The sequence below is a fragment of the Balearica regulorum genome, chromosome 14 (genome assembly GCF_011004875.1).
Source record: "Balearica regulorum gibbericeps isolate bBalReg1 chromosome 14, bBalReg1.pri, whole genome shotgun sequence".
Lineage (NCBI taxonomy): Eukaryota > Metazoa > Chordata > Aves > Gruiformes > Gruidae > Balearica > Balearica regulorum.
The window spans coordinates 4,984,250-5,003,677 of NC_046197.1; the positions used below are offsets into that span (position 1 = coordinate 4,984,250).

The window sequence follows — 19,428 nt, forward strand, 5'->3', positions numbered from 1 at the left end:
ATGCATAATGCACAAGAAACGAAAGAGAATGAAGATTGCTTTGACTTGGACACACGAATGCCTATAAGAAGCAAGTAGTAAGAGATGACATTCATGTTTGCTGTTGGAGCAAAATCTCAGATACTGAATGCATGGGAAGAACTGTTCCTGTAGCCTAATAGGAAAATTACTGGTTACTTCTGGTGGAGTCAACAGGAGTGTGGATTAGGTGTCACATAATTATCAGTCACAGAAATACAGGTTATAGAGGGGTCATACTAGTGCTGCTTATGATTTCATCAAATTATTTTAGCTATTAGTTCATGCAAAAATGTAACCTCACTTATACATCATTGCCTTCTATAAGACTTTCTCTTATCTAATGTCAAACTTCTTCTTCCATGACATATAAAGAAGAAAATTCATGTAAATTGATATCGACTTTTCTGTTGGCTAGGAAGGTGAGTTCTGCTCTGACGCCCTCTCATTCCAAAGCACTGCATTCCTGTTCCCCTTGAGAAAAGGGCTCTACTCAAGCATGCGTCCTTCTTTTACATATCACAATTACTGTAGCCATTTACTGCTGTAATGAGGCTCTGCCAAAACGACGGTAGGAGCAGAGAGCTGTAACGAGTGTACAACGTTCCAAAGGTTTCAGCAATGCAAAGGCAGGGTGCTATGCAGTGGAAGCACCTTCTGAAGTTATTTTTTGGGGCAAAAGAAAAGCATGTGCAGCTAAGCAGCATGCGTTTCTTCCCTGGTACCTTGTCCTGTTGTCTATAGTGGTGTATGTGCACTTTGTTGAAAAGGGAAGCTCCCTGTGCTCTTAGAGGTCTGTTTAAGGTGGTATATTTGCTTGCTGAGGAATGGAGGATGTCTTTTCCTGTTTACCTATAAACACATTTGTCTTCTGATTTAGTGTTAGTGTGGTGCCTCAGAGAGCCCCATTGTTGCAATATTTAGCCCTTCAAACTCATTGACAGAGTAGCAAGAATTTTGTGGCCAAGAGAACGGAGTCTGTTTGCAATATGCTGTTTTTCTCAGCCTTGTCAATATCTTTTGAGTATTTTAAGATAGCTAGCACTGTTATATGTCTGTATATTCCCCAACTGTGAGAGTACTAATGTTGACTGCAATTTTTCACCTTTTTAATGTAACAGGCAAATGAAGACCTTTAAATGTGGGTTGGCTTTGGTGACTGCGTTAATATTTTTTTAGATTTAACCCCAAAGTTCAGTCTATCTTTATTTGATTATTTCAAGATTAATGAATTATAAACCTTTCCTCTGTTTTCAGGCTTCTCAATGCCAATAAGATCAACTGCCTGAGGGTAAACACGTTCCAAGGTCTGCATAATCTCAAACTGCTATCTCTTTATGACAACAAACTGCAGACCATCAGCAAGGGGCTCTTTGCACCTCTCCGATCGATCCAGACTCTGTGAGTATGCAGGCACATCATAAATGACAGCTCTCTCTTTTTTCCCCAAAGATGTCACCTGTCTGCACAGGCTTTACATCTGACATTAAGACAATTTGGAAGAGACCCCATGGTAGTAACCCCTCCTTTTCTGACAGAAATAAAAGTAGTATTGCATAAATTCATCACGGCCAGCTATCGGTACAGCCTGTCTATAGGGATGTAAATGTCATAAGTGCGTTAAGCTCCCAGAGTAATTAATTCATAGTGTTTGTTGGGAAGATACTACACAAATTTGACTCTGTACAATATAAGAACAGCAGATTCTATTAAAACCGTTGCCTAACAGTTTTCAATGTGCTAGTTGGGAGTTGGCATCTCTCCTTACTGGGTGTGAGTCCTGCTGTACAGTTCCTGACTTCTGAAACCATATTTCAGCTGACATTCTACTTAAGGGAAGGGATATGTTGTATTATTTGATCCATTAAGAAAATCCACTGAATGTTTTCTGAGAGTCTTTGAATTGGAGGCCTTAGGAGAAGAGGGATCAGAAGCAAAATTGGAAGCAAATGTGTAGAAATGACTCGATATTTTATAGAAAGTTTCATCCTAAAGCTGTGAGAGTAAGATAATAAGGTAAATAGTACTCCTTCAGAGCTGGAGTTGGCAGCCTGATAGAAATGAAGAACAAGGAGGAACCCACTCACCCAATATTGTCTAAGTGTGGTTTTTTTAATATATATATATATATTTTTGTGTGTGTATATATAGATATAAGGCTTTGTGTGTTTATGCAGTATGTAAGTATATGCATTTCCAGTATTAAAAAATATATGTGTATGCATATATATACACATACTGGAATATATATGCACATTATAGATGTATATACAAACACAAACTGTTGCACTGGAAATGTATGTATACACATATATATTGTAATACTGGAAATGCTTTGGCCAAATTAGTTTTATAAATGTGTTAATTCACATAAAAATGAACTAATAGAGATGATTTCTAGCAGCAGGGTACCTGCTACCTCCTCAGGCAGCCACAAGCACAATCTTAATTTTCAACAGATATCTGGCCAGTATATGTTGCTACAAAACATTAAGGCATTAGAATAATCACGTACAACCCGCCCCACTCCTGCCCCCCTCACCATGCTTTCTTCTGCTCCAACATGCTATATATGTACATAGATATATATGTAAACAAGAGCAACAGAGAAGGTTCATTTACAGAGGTATATAAGATTTGTCAAGTTAAAAAAAACAGGCGACACCCTTAAGGTATAAAAAATTCTCCTTTGTTTCCATAGGGTTTCATTGGCACTGCTGGTGGCTGTTACTTAGAACGGACTTCTTGCTTCACACCGAGACACTTTTTCATGAAATGTTTTGATTCATTCTCCCATTTTTAGTACTCCAAGTGATTGCCATTGTCTGCCTTTTTTCTGGAGCTACAAAACCAGTCCCATATCCTATCTCTATATGCTTGCTTGTTCTTTGGACCTTTCACACCAGTAAGGGCTCTACTACAACAGTAATCTTTCAGGCACTTTCTGCTATGTATGCTTTCACTTCCCAGTCCTCAACAGCGCTTGCCCTGTTGTATTTTATACTTATTCTGTGAAGTGACAGTTCATAAATATAACTGCAAACAGAAAAGAAGTTCCTACAGGTGGAAAAAACACACTAACAGTAACAGAACAGAGTTCTTGTGAGGCTGTAACTTTACACCTTTACACCTTTGGTCCAAACCAAATTTAAACATCTGTCTCTTTTTTAAACTGACTTGGCAGTTATTGAAGAGTCGTGTCCTGCTCCCTTGGAAGTTAGAGGGAGTGGTGCAAGTTAACTTAACTGAGATCAGGATCAGGCTCTGAGAAAGACCTGACAAACTTTCCTGATAACAGTGCTCAACTTCATCAAACAGAATGAATCATAAGAGCAGCAGAGAAATGCTGTTTCTCTCTAAGAGACTCCAGCGGATTTCTGTTAACAAAGTCTAAATATCCAGTTAAAATCAATGCTATAGTATGTATTTCCAATTTGTGGGAAATATGCTGCACAAATTTTGATGAATGATAGAGTCAAAATCTACCTTGCATAAACAGTTCAGTCTCAAAAGTAAAAATTTTTGGTTCAGGAAAAAATACATAGAAGGGAATACTATTATGCATGATGAGTATATGCAAATATCAGTTTCACTTTGGAGAAAAGACCTCTCGATCACGTCTGGCTTTGCCCACAGTTCCAAGGCACTTTACTAATTCACATTTTAATCCCTAAGAAACTGAGCTTGCCAATAAAATTTATTTTAAACCAGGATACAAAATGATCTTCAGGTCAGGTGCATCTAAAAAGGTGCATTTCTCTCAAAAGGCAGCATATCAAGCTCTCAGGAGAAAACATTGGACTTTGTAGACAGGAGGTCTGTGTCCTTTAAAGCAGGTTTGCTATCTTAATTTTTGTTTCCTCTGTGAAAGGACTTGCAGCAGTCTTAATGAGCTATGAAATGTGATAGCTCAGAGAATTCTCCCATTCATGTGCTGCTCTGTGTGTTTTCTGCCAGGCCTGGGTTTTTGGAAGCTTATTCAATTACTCTACTCTTCAGGTTTGCGTTTGTGAAAAACAGTGATGGAGTACAGTGTCACAGGTCACTTCTGATTAAACATCCCATCCTTCTCGCAGACATTTAGCTCAGAATCCATTTGTGTGCGACTGCCATTTGAAGTGGCTGGCTGATTACCTGCAGGATAATCCGATAGAAACCAGCGGCGCTCGATGCAGCAATCCGCGTCGCCTTGCCAACAAACGAATCAGCCAGATCAAGAGCAAGAAGTTCCGCTGCTCAGGTAATTCATTTATCCAGGCTGTACTGCACTTTCAATTCAGAAATAAGCAGGTCCAGAGAGCCTCCTAATCGAATCTGCAGGACAGTGTTTGCTATAATGGATATTATGGAGCATCTTTTAAAATTAAATTTGGAAAATTCTGTTAGTTCTCCAGAAAGCCAATTACCTTATGGATTAAAAAAGAAAAAAAAAAGAAGAAAATAGAAAAAAAAAGCGAGGCAGTCTATAGCTGTCTCCTGTGTGTCACTTAAAAACAAGGAAAAAAGAGAAAAGCTTGTGACATTTAATTTTAAAGAATTACTAGGTTATAAAACATCTGAGTAAAACAATGAAGATGTATATGAATCCATGTGGCAAATGCCATATTTTGAAGGGGTGGAAGGTGGATGGATCATCATTTGTATTCAGGCAGAACTCTTGTTGACCTTAATGGGAGCTGAGCTCAGTTCTCAGACGTAAAGAGTGTGAGTGAGATTTTTCTACAACTGACAGTGGGCATTTCTGACCTAGGAGGTGAATGAAACTGGAGGTGAGGGGATGGCATTGATTCACATACTTTCATAGATTATTTTTTTTATGTCCACAAGTAACATGCACTAATTCAAGTAAAACTGCCATCGAAGTTGGTAAGATTTTTGGTTGTAATAAGTTTTGAATCAAAACTTGCATCATAGTTTAGGCAAAGATTTTGCATTCTGAGCTAGATAGAAAAATGTTTCCACCTAAAAATAACCTCCGAAGTAACACAAACACCTTTTTCTCAACCCTATCCATTGAAGATTTACGGTCCAGCTATCAGTAAAAGGACATTTATTGCCTTATACAGTACAACTAAGCAGACTGCTTCTTCATGTGTTTTTTCTATTGGTTATATGTATTTTAGATTACTGCATTTTTCTATACTGTAAAGACAAGCAGGTTTGAGCGAGCAAATCTAGCAGTGTGTATTAAGAAGAAAAATTACTGTTATTGATGGAGTACCTTGCAGTGTTTTCTATAAAAATTACTATGATTTTTTCTTTTTCCTCTGGGAAAAAAAAAAACCCACCCCAACCAACCAACCAACATGATTAATTGTGTTCCTGGTGGTAAAAGATTAATGACTCTTGATGGGGATGCAGCATGAAACTGAATGGCAGCAGCCCAAAACAAGCCGTTGTGCTTTCTGTATCTCTGTGAGCTAAACCTTCTCTTTATGGGGAAAATAAAATAAAATAAAGATAACTTCATTTGCAGTCAGGTTTTCTTAGGCATGCTTGTTAAATTCTTAAGTCACTTGTGACTCAAGCCACAAAATTTATAACCTGAACTGAAATTGTGAGATACTTTTATCTAGGTTTTTGGATTGTGTCCATAATAGTAACAAGATAATTATTCTGTAATATTCATATTTAAAGACATTAGAAATGAAAATGCATAAATACAATTTGAAAGTAGACTGCGGAAACAGATCAGTATAAATCTGTACCAAATTTGCCATTGTTATTTTCTTCTGCTTCTATTAGTAAGCTAGAGAAACTAATGTTAGGTATGTGCATGCATGTCTTGGACAATGGTACAGGCTGTTGGATAAGGCAAACACCATCTGATATCATTTATGAAAGGTTGTAGCTAAGAAGAGCAACAATGCAGAACACAGTACCTGGTGATGTTGAGAATAATACTTTGTGTGAGTTCTTATCTTGGGTGTCCTTTCCTTGAGGCATTAGGCTGTTTTTTCCTTGGTCTCCAGTTCTACGAGTATATCAAAACCACGTGAAAAAAGCATAAACCTGACTTATGAAGGAGGAGAGCAGGGATAGTACAGCTTCAGAACAAAGATTTCAGCTGGATGAAAACTATTTCTATTCAAAAGCTCAATAGAGAAGGTATCTTTGCCTGTAGAGTTTCCAGATGGCGATGACATACATTGAACTTGACTCACTGTCTGCTCGCATGAGACAGGGGGGACGTCTAATGGTTTAGAAGAATCTTAGTTTGTAAATCAATCCAGAGAACAGGCATCCTTGGCACCTGTTCTGCTCACGTTGTCCCTTTGAATCATGGCTGCTTCAGACTTGGCATTTAGCAGGAATTTTCCCTGTTTTCATTTTGAGGAATATGTTTCATCCCAGGATTTAATGCAGCACGTCTCTGTGCAGAAAAGTCTGAGGTATGAATCTTCATCACTCAAAGTCAGACTATTGAGTAGTGCTTTGTGTTATCCAGGGATGAGCCTGTACATTCCCACTGGGATGGCAATGCTTAGTAACTTGTCAGGGTTCTTGCTGGCTGTGGGATTCTCCTGGTCTAGTTTTTACGTCTTTTGCTCAGTGCATGAGAAAAGAATTTTTATTTTAAATCCTTTTGTAAATGTGCATCTCTTTTCTCAAAGGGTTCTTGTTTCAGGATCCTGATATTTTCATGTAGTTTGTTTAATACATTTAGTACATGTCAATGGGCAGAAAGATGGTTTTGTGGGGGGAAAACACAGTGAATGTGAGGGGTTAGTTAAGGAATTAATGTGAGGGATTTTATCCTGACCTGGTGTGCTGGTTTTGACTGGGATAGAGTTAATTTTCTTCTTAGTAGCTAGTACGGAGCTATGCTTTGGATTTGTGCTACAAACAGGGTTGATAACAGAGGGATGTTTTTGTTCCTGCTGAGCAGTGCTTGCACAGAGCCAAGGGCTTTCCTGCTCCTCACCCCACCCCACCCGCGAGTAGCTGGGGGTGCACAAGGAAGTGGAGGGGACACAGCCAGGACAGCTGACCCCAATGACCAAAGGGATATCCCATACTATATGATGTCATGCTCAGCATATAAAGCTGGGGGAAGAAGGAGGAAGGGGGGGCATTCGGAGTAATGGCATTTGTCTTCCCAGTAACTGTTACTGATGATGGAGCCCTGCTGTCCTGGAGATGGCTGAACACCTGCCTGCGATGGGAAGTGGTGACTAGATTCCTTATCTTGCTTTGCTTGCGTGCGTGGCTTTTGCTTTACCTATTAAACTGTCTTTATCTCAACCCATGAGTTTTCCCACTTTTCCTCTTCCAATTCTCTCCCCTACCCTGCTGTGGGGGGAGCGAGTGAGCAGCTGCGTGGGGCTTAGTTGCTGCCTGAGGTTAAACCATGACACCTGGTCTTTAACCTTTGAGAAGTGATGAGGATGCACAGAAAGTGTGAGCTCTGTGGGAGTAGAGGTACTCAGCCAGTGTAAGGATCACACCCATAACTAGTTCAAGTTAGGTGAGCTTCATACTCGGACATCAGAGAAAGGACTAGTATTTATGAAGTTGTAAAATTCTGAGGTTGTCCTGAAGCAATCTGTGTGGTTTTCTCCACATTTGTTTGGATTCTACAAAGTATCATAAAGGGGACTGTCATGAAGGACCTGTCATGAGAAAAAATGTGATTGTTCAGTAAATGAAGAGAAGAAAGAGAAGTGCTTTCTTAAGAGGATAGGAGAAGAGGAGTGGTTAGCAGGAATGGGGAAGAAAAGCTGAGATGTTTGAAGATTCATCTGTCTGAAATGGTAGAGGAACATCAAGAAGGTAATGTCAAGAGGACACAGTCAGAGATGCAGATGGGCTAAATAGAACTGTATTTCATTAATTAATTGAAACCGTGAAGGCAAAACTGTGCATAGTAAACCCCCCCCCAAAAAAAATCAAAACAACCAAAATTTAAAAAATCAGATCTAGAAAACTTCATTCTGCATATTGTTTCCTTCAGTTTTTATTGCAGCTCCCCACCATCCTTTTAGTATTTAGCAAGAAAAACTTGCCTTTTTTTTTTTTTTTTTCAATTCATCATCGAGGCACTATTTATTCCCAGATGCCATTTCTTCCCTGAACCAAATGACTCAAACTTTTACTGATAAAGATGGAGCAACATCTGCAAAGGTTATGAGTGGGCATAGGAAGGAGATTCTGTGCAACAGGTAGATAATGTACATAATTCTTTTTAAAAGGAGAATTGGAAGCATTATAGCATGAAATGAAGGAACAGCAGGGAACGGGGCATGTTTTTGCCTGGGGCTGTGAGACAGGCAAAGCTGTTGAAAATACTGTCGAATATGCTTAAGCCTCAGATTGCAATAGATACTATTTCCTGTGTTTTTCTGCCTTCCATTTAATGTGATGCACCAAAATAATAATAATACTGCCCCCCCCCCCCCCTCCGGCTCCACTCTCTCCCTACAGCTATAGATTTTGAAACTAAAAAAGGTTTTTCTTGAAAGAGAAACTGGAGGAACAAACTGTGACTAATTCTCTCTCTCCTCTGTTTAGAAAAGGGAAATACTGTCATTTTAAGTGCCAATAGTGGAATTCTGATGATCATTTTCTTTTGGCTGCATCTGCCCACTATGACCACCCAAGGATCCAATGGTACTTGCCAGCCTTAGGTCACTGGAGGCTCCATTCTTAGTAGGAACAAGGGGGAAAAAAGTATAACAAAAACCTTCTGCCCAGTAGCATTTGATTAAGTTCACTACACAGCAGTTTTGTTTTCTAAAGCAGTGCTGAGCTTTAGGAGGAAGGGAAATTAATCTATGAGCAGATTGTGTTGTCTCCGTGGTAGCTTATTGTCACTTTGAGAGTTGGCAGGATACTTGATTGCTGTGTGACACTGTGTATGAAATAGCTTTTGCAGAGAGCTGCCCTTGTATTCAGCTGTATATCTTTTTTTGCCTGTGATATGTTTGCATTTTTTCAGTATATTATGTATTTCAAAAGCAATGAAAGTTCCACCTGCTGTACCTACACTAACCATTCCTGATAATGATCAAAGCATATGTATATCTATGAGCATCACACCACAAAAGCTCTTTATCTTCTAATTCATAGAAATAAGGTTACTATTTGAAATACTGCAAAAACCTGGCTTGCTGCTTCCTCTTGCATTGGGGCATACATTGTATCTAACTGACTTTAATTAGTTGCTTCACTTCCAGATAGTGCTGTACAAATCAAAAGCACAGGAAGTAACAGGAGGAGGACAATGAACCATCTGCCAGCACAATTCTCTCCTTTTTGGACACTGTTTCTTGTTAACCCAACCCAAATCAGAGTCAACCTCTGTGGTACATATGGATCCAGAGCTTGCATGTTTAGGGCTAGTTTCATATCTCTTTATGTTATCCCCTGTTATTAGATAGTAATGTAGTGTCTGTTTGTTCACTCATAATTTTCAAAGGCATTTGTTAAAACCTCTTCTTACTGTTTGCAGTTTTCCTCCTAATTTTTATGTGTCTTTTCCAGCCTCTGTCTTCATACATATTCACCTTTCTTGGGTTACCTGTCTGCTTTGGATAGAGTTCCTACCACTTGTGATCACCTGAAATTTACTTCTCTCTCCTCTGTGTTGTTTCAGCCTTAGAAGCATAGAACTGCAATGGACAGAGTGTTCCCAGTCAGGAGAACACAGGCTGCACATCAGGGCTTTTTGTCCAGTCCCTACAGCAGTTCACACATTTCCTGTCCCTTGGTGTCCCTAGTTTATCCCCTTCTCTGCTCTTAGCAGCATGTAAACACTATTTAAGCTCTTTGAATTCTCAAAATGAAAGGTGCGATGTATTGTTACTCCTCAACCAGTGTTTAAAAGTCATGAAAGGCAAATGAATTTAATCCAGATCTTACATAATTTATCTGATTGAAATAGTTGTTCCCATAATTTGCCAATCACTCTGATAATAATTTTGCAAATTCCTTCCATTTTTAGAAAGCAAATAGCCATTTACAGACTATGTATTCCTATTCCTGCCCTTAGCATTTTCTGTTTGATGAAAAGCACTGATCTCCACCTGCTCTTGTCTGCCTTGTTACAGTGCTGCAGTGACACGTGCTCAGGGATTTGCGATTGTCTGCCCTTAGCATGCTGGTCTCCAGCAGCTCCTGCCTGTGGAGGCACCAAGCCATGACAGCGTGTAGGTTTGCCCATGCTGGAGGTGGCAGTGGTGGGGACTGGCAGTCCTGCACAGGGTGCTCTAGGCCTGGTCACGTTTGCAGGAAATCTTGTCTGAGGCCAAGCTCCAGCACTGTTGCTTAGAGCAGAGTGAGGAAAGGAATATGAAACATTGCCTATGAGCTGGACAACTGGAAGATTAACTGCATGCGGATTTCTTTCTCCTGGGTTTGTTTGCGTGTTTTGTTTTGGTTTTATTCAGTTAAATGCTGTGTGTTCTACTTTTTTCCCCCTGAAAGACACAAAGACTCAGCAAAAGTACCTTCAGAAACTCTCTGAATATAGCGAAACTGAGGATATGCATTTGTTGTGGATAAGAATAATTCTATCTGAATGGAAGGTTGTCTAAGAGCAACAAATCACCTGCAGATTAAATCCTAGACTAAATTCAAAATTATGAACCTGAAGTCTTCACTATACACTGTAACTGAGTGTATTTGAGCTTTGGTTTGCATGAAATTTTTCTGAAGTTGAAGTCATTAAAGAACACAGCACAACTGCTTTGTCTAATAGTAATGGAGCTGAATTCTATTCTACTGTAGAAATGTTCCTGTTGAAAAAGTAACTCCTCTGTACTGTATACAGATTATAGCCCTCCCTTTTCTGCAAATCTTTGATAGCCATTCAGATCTTTATGTTAATATTTGTGTTAGTCACTGTAATCCTTCACTAGCTTGTGATGAACACTATGGTGAAGGTTTCCTGCCCTGCATTAGGGGGAAAGTAGGTAGAATGGAACTCAAGGGAGCATATAAGCTTAACATAGAGCAGGTGGGTCTGTTTGGCAGAGAGTATGGTTCTTAGTAAGAAAGTAAATTGACATGTCCCAGTTAAAATGTTTATTTTAAGGCTGTGCCTCATTTTATTTTTAAGTTGAAGTAGTCTTCAAAAAAACTAAACATCTGAACTGCTTTGTTATCAGTCAGCTTCCTCATTTGCAATTATAGTAAAAAGGCAATGAAAAGATGGAGAAGGAACGTTGAATCACAGATGCATCCATATCACTTAGGCATCCAAACAGCATAGTTGTCCTAGATTCCCCGTGTAGGCAGAGTACAGAGCAATAGAGATTCCTCGCTTGAGATCTGAGTTGTCCTCTGGAGGTATCTTCATTAGCTGTGGCAGAAAGCTCAGATACCTCAAAAACTAGGGTGGGACAAAGTTTGTTCTCTTCTCTCACATTGCCATTGTGTGTGTTGAGATTAAGCTGAGTGGCATTTACCAGAGATGCAAAGTTAGCACTTTTTTGTGTGTATAGCGGTCACTTGAATAGGATAAAGGAAATAATTGGAGAGATATTGGCATGAATAGAGCTAGTCAGCTAAAACTTGTGCAAGAATGTTTGAGCCTGCAATTGGACAATAAATTTTCATCTGACTTTTCTGAGACTGCGGCAGTCTCTTGAGGTGTTACAGCTTGATGGGACAGATAAAAACAGGGTCCTATATACAAGTTTTTAGCAAACTTACAGATTCAGTGACTGAAAACCAAACGGATTTCAGAATTCTGGAGGAGAATTAACACTAAGAGCGAACCATACACTGCTGCTTGGGTATAGAGTATATCTAAAGGGTGGGGTTTTTCATGAAACCTGACAAATATCTGGAGATATGATTGTTCCTTTTTCAACTTTTTGGGGGTTTTTTTGCAAACATTTATGCAGAATGATCTTATGTACATCCAAAGACTTATGGATTTTTTTTTTCAAATGTAATTTACAAAATAGTGTGCTTCCCTGTTTTTTATCTGTTTTATTTGTCAAAAAAAAGCCCCTAGGAGGCTATATTCCAGCATATTTTTTGGAATAGTCTGCAACAAGCAGAAAGGCCAGAATATGCCTGTGGAGTATTTCACCTCTTGTGTATTCTGGGGACATAAATTAGGGTTTTGGCAGACTTTTCTTTGTGTGCTAGTACCTCTTGTTCACTGTAGCTGATGATTAGCTTAGGCGGTTATTGTAAGTGATGTTTAATTAGTGCAGCAGAGGAATAGAGACTTGTTCAAAATAATCTCTCGGGGTTTCTCAGGAAGACGTTTGCAGGGCTCTGACCGGAGTTGTTTCCAGTAGGACTGAAAGAGTTCATTGACACTGAAATTACTGAGTTTATTACAGATATTCTACTTAATACTGAAAAACAGTATATAATATAAAAGTCTTTGGAAGATAGGAACTATTACTTCTCATGGCTTAACAGAGTACTGTGGATGAATTTATTTGAAGAGCACGTGCCAGAATTGCTGCATTATTAAACCAGTGTTGGAATAAGGATATGGAACTCTGCATCCTTCTTCACTAGAGCCATACAAAATTATTGGCACAAATGCTAGTTATAGGTATAATTTCTAAATAAATGAGGTGTGGATTCCAGGGTTATGCATACTTTAAATGCATCATGGAAGAAAATTAATGCCTCTCTGTCCCATGTTGCATGAGTCACAAAAGAAAATTAATAATCTAGTTTTTGTATCAGTTAGGACTCTGGCTAGTTTGGCAGCCTGTGGGGATTGAAGGTTTATTCTGTTAGGTTCCCCTAAAAGAGCTGCTTCAGTTTCTTTCTTAGATTGTAAAGATAGACAGTAAATCAAATTGTCTTACTTTCATTGCTTTACGCAAACCCACAGTATGAGGTGACTAAGTTAACACTGAAGTTATTTTCTGGTGTTCCCACGTAATTGTGTGTTGAATTTCTGCATAATAATGCTGGTTCACAGCAAAATGGTGAAGCAGAGCCCCTTGCTGTATTATCTGTCATCTCTGCTCAAGTACTTGCATTGTTCTCCATGTAGGCAATGAATAATCTGCTTGATGCTGACTTTGTTCTTTGGGCAATGCAAACCCCTTACTAAGGAAAGTGATTTTCTTTTTTTTTTAAAAAACACAAGCACTGACCTTCACTGAAGTCCAGCAAAATGTTCTCAGCAGTTGCAGAGGACAGCCAGCCACTTTCTCTCTTGTTCATGAAGCCTGCAAGAACATTTGAGATGAGACTTTCAAAAGCACTCTCCACTGGCATAGCTCTGCAGACATTAAAGTCAATGGGAGTTTTATTTCAGTAGAAGCAGTCAAGCCAAAACTGAATGCCCTACTTCATAATATGTCAAAGTTGCAGGAATGAGTTACAAGAAGTACAGCTGTTTGAAATAATCCAGGATGTCAGAAAGAGAGAATGCTCCCATCAGCAAATGATGTGCAAACCCCAACAAATATTATGCCAAGAAACAGAATAACAAAATACTCCTGTTTGCCTTAATATGTCTGTAGTAGCATGGGTGTGCTACCTTGGTGTAAAGTGCAGTTGGAAAATAAAAAAGCAAAGTAGTTGTAATTATAGATTGTCACTGTAAGTGCCACCAGCATGAAAGACCTCTGGGAGCTGAAATCAAGCTCAAAGGGAGCTTGGGGAGCATTTAATGTCAGAGCTTGACCATCAGCTCAGAGTCTACTATTGTTAATATTAGCTTCAGTATTTCTAATATTGCATTTAAATAAATGGAGCAAACCAAACTGGCATTTATACTGAAAGGAGACACCAGGAGAGAGTAAGTAGCTAATAAAGTAGCTAGCAGTGTAGATCAGGCATTCAATACATGATGGAAGTTGTACATCCTTGCTGGAAGGAGCTGTTTGCAGTGCTTTAGTAGTCTGTCTCTGAATTCACCTGGGCTCTGTTCTTGTACACTAACCCCGATTGTGCTCCAGGGTGTTCCTGCAGTTGTAGCGTAAAGGATGACCTCTTGTATCCAGCACCTTTTTGCATGGGTGGAGTGGAGAGCAGCTCTCCGTGAACCTTCAGCTTGTGCTTCTCCATGCTGCTTCCTCTCAACGCTCTTCTCTCTTTGGCGCTGCCTAACTCTGACTCTGGCTGTTCATGGGGTTTTCCTTTGTGCTTGATCTAACCATGTGGTAGAACAATACAAATTGAACATGGTTCTGTCAAGCACCATGGAAGGCTGCATACTCCCTGCCGCATGGCATGCTGGGATACTTCTGCTGTTTTCAGAAGCATCAAAAGGTGAGATTCCCCTTTTCTCACAGGAAAAATGAAAAAGGTGAAGTGTTGCTTAACCAGACTCCTGGACACTGCAGGGGGGGAGCCCTAGTGATGTTTGTGACAGATTTTTCAGAGGGCTTGCATGCAGAATAACCATTTCTAAGTAATTAATCTGTTTAATTGCTCTTAGAATGAAGAAGTTAGGCATCCTGTTGATTAATATGATCCAAGGGTGATTCCAGCCATACCTACAGAGATGAAAAATAATTTTTGTCTTCTTATGTTGTAAATAATGTAAGCTACATCTCTCTATTTGAGCTGTCCAGTGAGTCACTCTACGTGAGGTACACTTTGGATGCCGTTTCTGTAATAAGATGCCTGCTACTTAACGTAACTTTGGACTTGATCTGAGCAATCTTAATGTGCTGGCACTTCGTTATGAGTAGTATACTGCAAAAGAACTTCAGAAGAGTCTGCAAAACATTGTCTTTTATCTCTTGAAGTGATATGGGTAACACAGCCTGTATGACAACAGTATTGTCCTGTAGTTAGGGAGCACAAAGCTGAGTCAGCATGCCAAAAGGGCCATTATAGCTTTGACACCTTAGATAAGATCTTTAACATGCCTCCGCCTAACTTCCCCCCTACATAAAGCAGAGATAATTACACCTATTCATAAAGGACTTTGAGAGCCTCATACAGAAGTTTTCTTATACGGAAATACTGCCTCATCTAGCAAATTTGTTATATATCTGTTGTGGAGCCATCAGAAGAAGAATGTCTGAGATTCCTAGATTTTCTCTGTAATTACTGATAAGAATTAATACTACCAATGTGAAATTTTTTTCCTGAAAAGCTATGAAAATTGTGATCGAGTGGTCATGAAGAAGTTGAGTGTCAGGATTCCTGCTTTTTGTCCAAGTTTTAGACCAAGTGATCTAAAACTTGGTGCCAAATTTGAGGCAGTTGGATCCATCTCTTCTAGAATTAATATATCAGGTCAGTATTCAAGCCCCTGTTGAGGCAGCTTGATTTTTTCCAAAACAGATGATCCAGCACTCCTTTTAAGTCCTTTGGGCAAAGCTAAGTTTTCAAAACTGAAATCAGGTTTGCTAAACAATGCTTAAAAAGAAGAACAGGATAAAAGAGTATTTGCCTCTGTTGCTTAATTTCTCCATGTGGGTATTAGAAAGGCATCTAAAAATTTTGGGCAATTGGAAATATGATGTTTCTTTATCTCAGTACTGCTGTTTTGTAAAATGGCACGTGTGTTTGTGTTATGATACTGAGGAATTGCAATGCCCTGTTTGATAGTGTTGTCACATAGGTCGTGAAATTAAAATGTTATCAGAGTAACTAGCAATTCAGATAAACACAGTTGCCCTCAGTTAAACACAGGCCTTGCTGTTACCTTGGCTGCTCATTTTACAACAAACTTCTTTCTTTTTAATTTTGGAAATTACTAGAAACTCCCAGGTTATGTTTTAAGTTCAGCCAAGCTTCACAGAGTTCTCAGCTACAGTGCACACATGCTTTCAGGTATAATAAAATAACCAAATAGTTAGCCTGAAATAGTAAAATGAAGCCAAGTGTTTCTTCTGTGCCTGTCCTGCATCTCTTTTCCATGGCTTTCCACAGGTGATTTTATAGCATGCAAGAAGTACTACGTGCATCCTGTCATGTTCGCTCAGAACCCTGCAGTAGTACACCGATAAAGCCCTGTTGTGTAGAAATAGATATACACACTTAAATAGTTCTGCAAGCAGATGGCTGAATTTCGCATTAGTATCCCAGATGGGAATATCCTAATAGAGCAGCCACCTGTCCAAGTGATCTCAAGGCTCAAGTCAAATAGTAAATTTTATCAAGTCTTTGGCAAGTGATTCCTGCTGCCTCACAGTCCAACAGATGACTGAGTACTTGCTGACCATATACACACTATTGATTACTTTTGATTCAATGCTTACCTGGATAACTCTTATTTAAACTCATTTAGAAGAAAAAAAAGGAAAAGAAAAAAAAAGACAGAAAGAAAAGTACAAAGGTGATGTTTGTTCCCTTCCTCTCCTGCTGAGCTGAGAGGGCTTTTCCCTGCTGCAAGCATGGAAGCAGTGGACTGATGCCCAGGCAAGATCAACTTCTTATAGCTGATGCAGTGTGAAAAGTTGTATGCCATCAAGAGAGTGAGACTGCTAAGTCAAAATGTGGTAAATATTCTTTATTTACTTTGCCAGAAAGCTTGAGAGAAAACCAAAGACTGTTTTTTACCTGCTAATGTTATATACTACTCTTTCTCCTTCATAAAGCATTCCACTTACATTCCCATCCTTCTTTTTTTCCCATGTGAAGATGAATCTTGTATCCATCAGTAAACTAAAATTATACTTAATAAATTTTTACCCTGTGTAACTTCATGACGTTTGTGATTACTCTTTCAAAAAAAGTTTTTACAGTGAAACTTAGAAGTGCTCCTTCAAGGGTTAATTTGGGAATTTCCAAGACACTTTCTCATCACTGAAAAAAATTGTGGGATTTTCAAGGCATACTGTAATTGTAGCAGTTTTAATAAACTCTGGTCCTGATAACTGTTCATCTTTGGCATTATTTCCAAGGAAACATAAACAAATGTACTGTCTCATAGACCTAAGAAAGAATAGCTGTATGCTCTTGTAATCAAGCTATGATACGCTCATCAGTTGACATTTTAGCCTGACTACCAAGAATGGAATTTTTAGGACTGGAAATCAGATGAGGTTTTTTTGAAAGGATAAGAGTTTAAATGTTGGTGGTGTGGGGAAAGACTTAGAGTGTATTTTTATACTACTATAAAATGCCCAGTGGTCCTAATATTTTAAGTTCTGTGCTGTCAAGCTGAAAACTGGTAGCCAAGTCTCGCTTTAGATGTATAATTTACAATAAGCACGATAACCTGCAAAGTATTTAGCACCACAGAAATGGTGATGTACAAAGCTGAATGTGATGTTTCTCATAATCTAGTTCGGACTTACAAAACTAAACTGAAGTGTGTCTATGGAATCAAAATGTTAGATTGCCTGCCGAATTGCTTGTTTTCACTGCATCACCCTGTGGAGGTAATGTGTAACATAAATTAAAATAATAGTGGGGTTAGGTGAGGTTTTTTTTCTTACAGAAAATAGTATGCCGTCATAAAATGAGTGGTGGTATATTTATCAGTCTGGGAAGGGGACGCAGGTGATGAATGTCATCAAGTCTCTAAAACCAAGTTTCAGCTCAGGTTTAAATTTTTATTGATGTTTTCAGGTTCTTAAAAACTGAACTTGCTCAGATCGTTCCTGAGAAAGCCTTGCAATTGACTTTTAAAGCTCTGGAAAAGTTAAAAAATACTTCTTGGTAGTTATGATCACTGGACATTACACAAGGTTCCCGAGACAGTTCTGGTGCTTCCATTACGAAATATGAAGTGAGTGGGCAGGTATTGCATGGCGGGGTCTTGGCAACACTTTGCTTACATACACATTTATTAATACTCCTGGTTCCTTGAAGCACAGAGATCAAGTTTCCAACCTGCTGTTATTAAAAGAGAAAAACCAAATCTGAAAAGGACAGATTAGTTCACTGAGCCTAATTGGAAAAGCATTTCATTAGAACGGGTCAAAAACCTAGTCAAAGAGGTCTGGCAGTCATGGTATAATGGTACATTAGGGAGTGCTTCTCACTAAGTATGGTCTACCCGTTCCTTAATTAAAATGAAAATGATTTAAACTGCTTTACTTTCCTCTGCTGTTTGTTTAACATAGTTGTTAAAGATACCGAATTGTTGGAAAACGGACAAGGTTCTCTCATAAAAGATTGATCTCAGAAATAACTCTAATAGCTGAGGTCTGAAAATTTTGAATTATATCTTTAAAAATCCTTTGTCATTTGAATGCCCCTGATAGCTCCTGCTTTCATGAGATCCCTTTTCCTTGTTGCTGGACCAAGTTCCAAATGGGAAAAAGTGCCTTTGAGCTCCTTTGAAGCAGACCCAACAGCTAATTAGACGTGCTTCAAAAAATACCTTAACAGGTAGGCTTGTTAGACAAGGAATTAATCTATCAAGGGAAGAGTGAAAATACAGAGGCTAGTCTTGGGAGTAATATGAAAAATTGCTGAACAAAAATCTTTGGCAAGTATTAAAATTGTGTGCAAGAGCTGGGAGCTGACAGGAGGCAATGTCGAGAATAGATTCCATAAAATCTCTTATTGCTGCAGTTATCAGGAGCTGTTTGCTGAATATATTTTCCTTTTATTGCAGGGTCAGAGGATTACAGAAGTAAATTCACCGGGAAGTGTTTCATGGACCTTGTCTGTCCTGAGAAGTGTCGTTGCGAGGGAACAATTGTAGACTGTTCTAACCAAAAACTCACCCGATTACCCAGTCACCTTCCTGAATATACTACTGATCTGTAAGTGCTGGTTCTCCAAGATGTGCTCAGCAGGGCATGTTGTTTTTTCCTAGTTTTTAAAGGCTGTAAAAGGGACTCAGGCACCTTCTACTTTAATCTCTGTGTGAAAAAGGGGAAGTTAACTTTATTTCAAAGGAGCACCACAACTCCCTTATTCCCTAGTCATTCATGCCAACTGTGGGGATAAGAAAGGAGCAATGGCCCTGTGCATCAGCTGCCTGGGTCGATCTTCTTGAAGTGTTGACCCTTTACATGGCCCAAGCTCTATGATTCCATTCTACCTTTGAGTTCTTTGTGTTTGCACCTGGTCATTTTTATTTCAGGGATTAATCCTTTTGAGTTAAATCTGTAATCAGGAACTCATTCCATCGTAGCAATGCCTGCCACTTGGGTGAAATGGCTCTCACTAAAACTAATGTATTGTTAAGCTGTAAGTGATTTTATGAAATTTATTTGCTTTTAGAGATTCTTAGGAATTATAATATACTGCTAAACAGAGTGCGAGAACATGCTTATTACCTAGTAACTTAAAAATCTTGTTCTTTTGTTACATTAGTAGCCTGTTCAAACACAATTCTCTTTTTGTGTTAGTATTCTATCTATTGAACTTAAGATATTCTATTTAACCTTCATAAAAATTGTTGATCTGAAGTTAAGATAGAAAAATATGAGAAACAGACATCCAGAAACAGAGCAAAGTCTCTACAGAAAAAAATGGAGCTACATATGATCAGAGAAAGAATTCTGCATCCCAAACCTGCCAAGACAGTGGCTTTTGCATTAACTTTGAAGACCAGTAGACTTT

General features: G+C 38.9%; 1 protein-coding gene across 2 annotated transcripts in view; it reads left to right on the plus strand.

Annotated features, from left to right (window-relative positions):
- Nucleotides 1-19,428, plus strand: part of SLIT3 (slit guidance ligand 3) — a 527,279-nt gene that overhangs the window by 382,698 nt on the left and 125,153 nt on the right. For both annotated transcript variants that reach the window (XM_075766507.1, XM_075766506.1), the window contains exons 14-16: nt 1,276-1,419; nt 4,095-4,258; nt 18,473-18,623. In XM_075766507.1, coding sequence (XP_075622622.1) covers nt 1,276-1,419; nt 4,095-4,258; nt 18,473-18,623 — 459 coding nt within the window. The remainder of the gene's footprint in view (nt 1-1,275; nt 1,420-4,094; nt 4,259-18,472; nt 18,624-19,428) is intronic.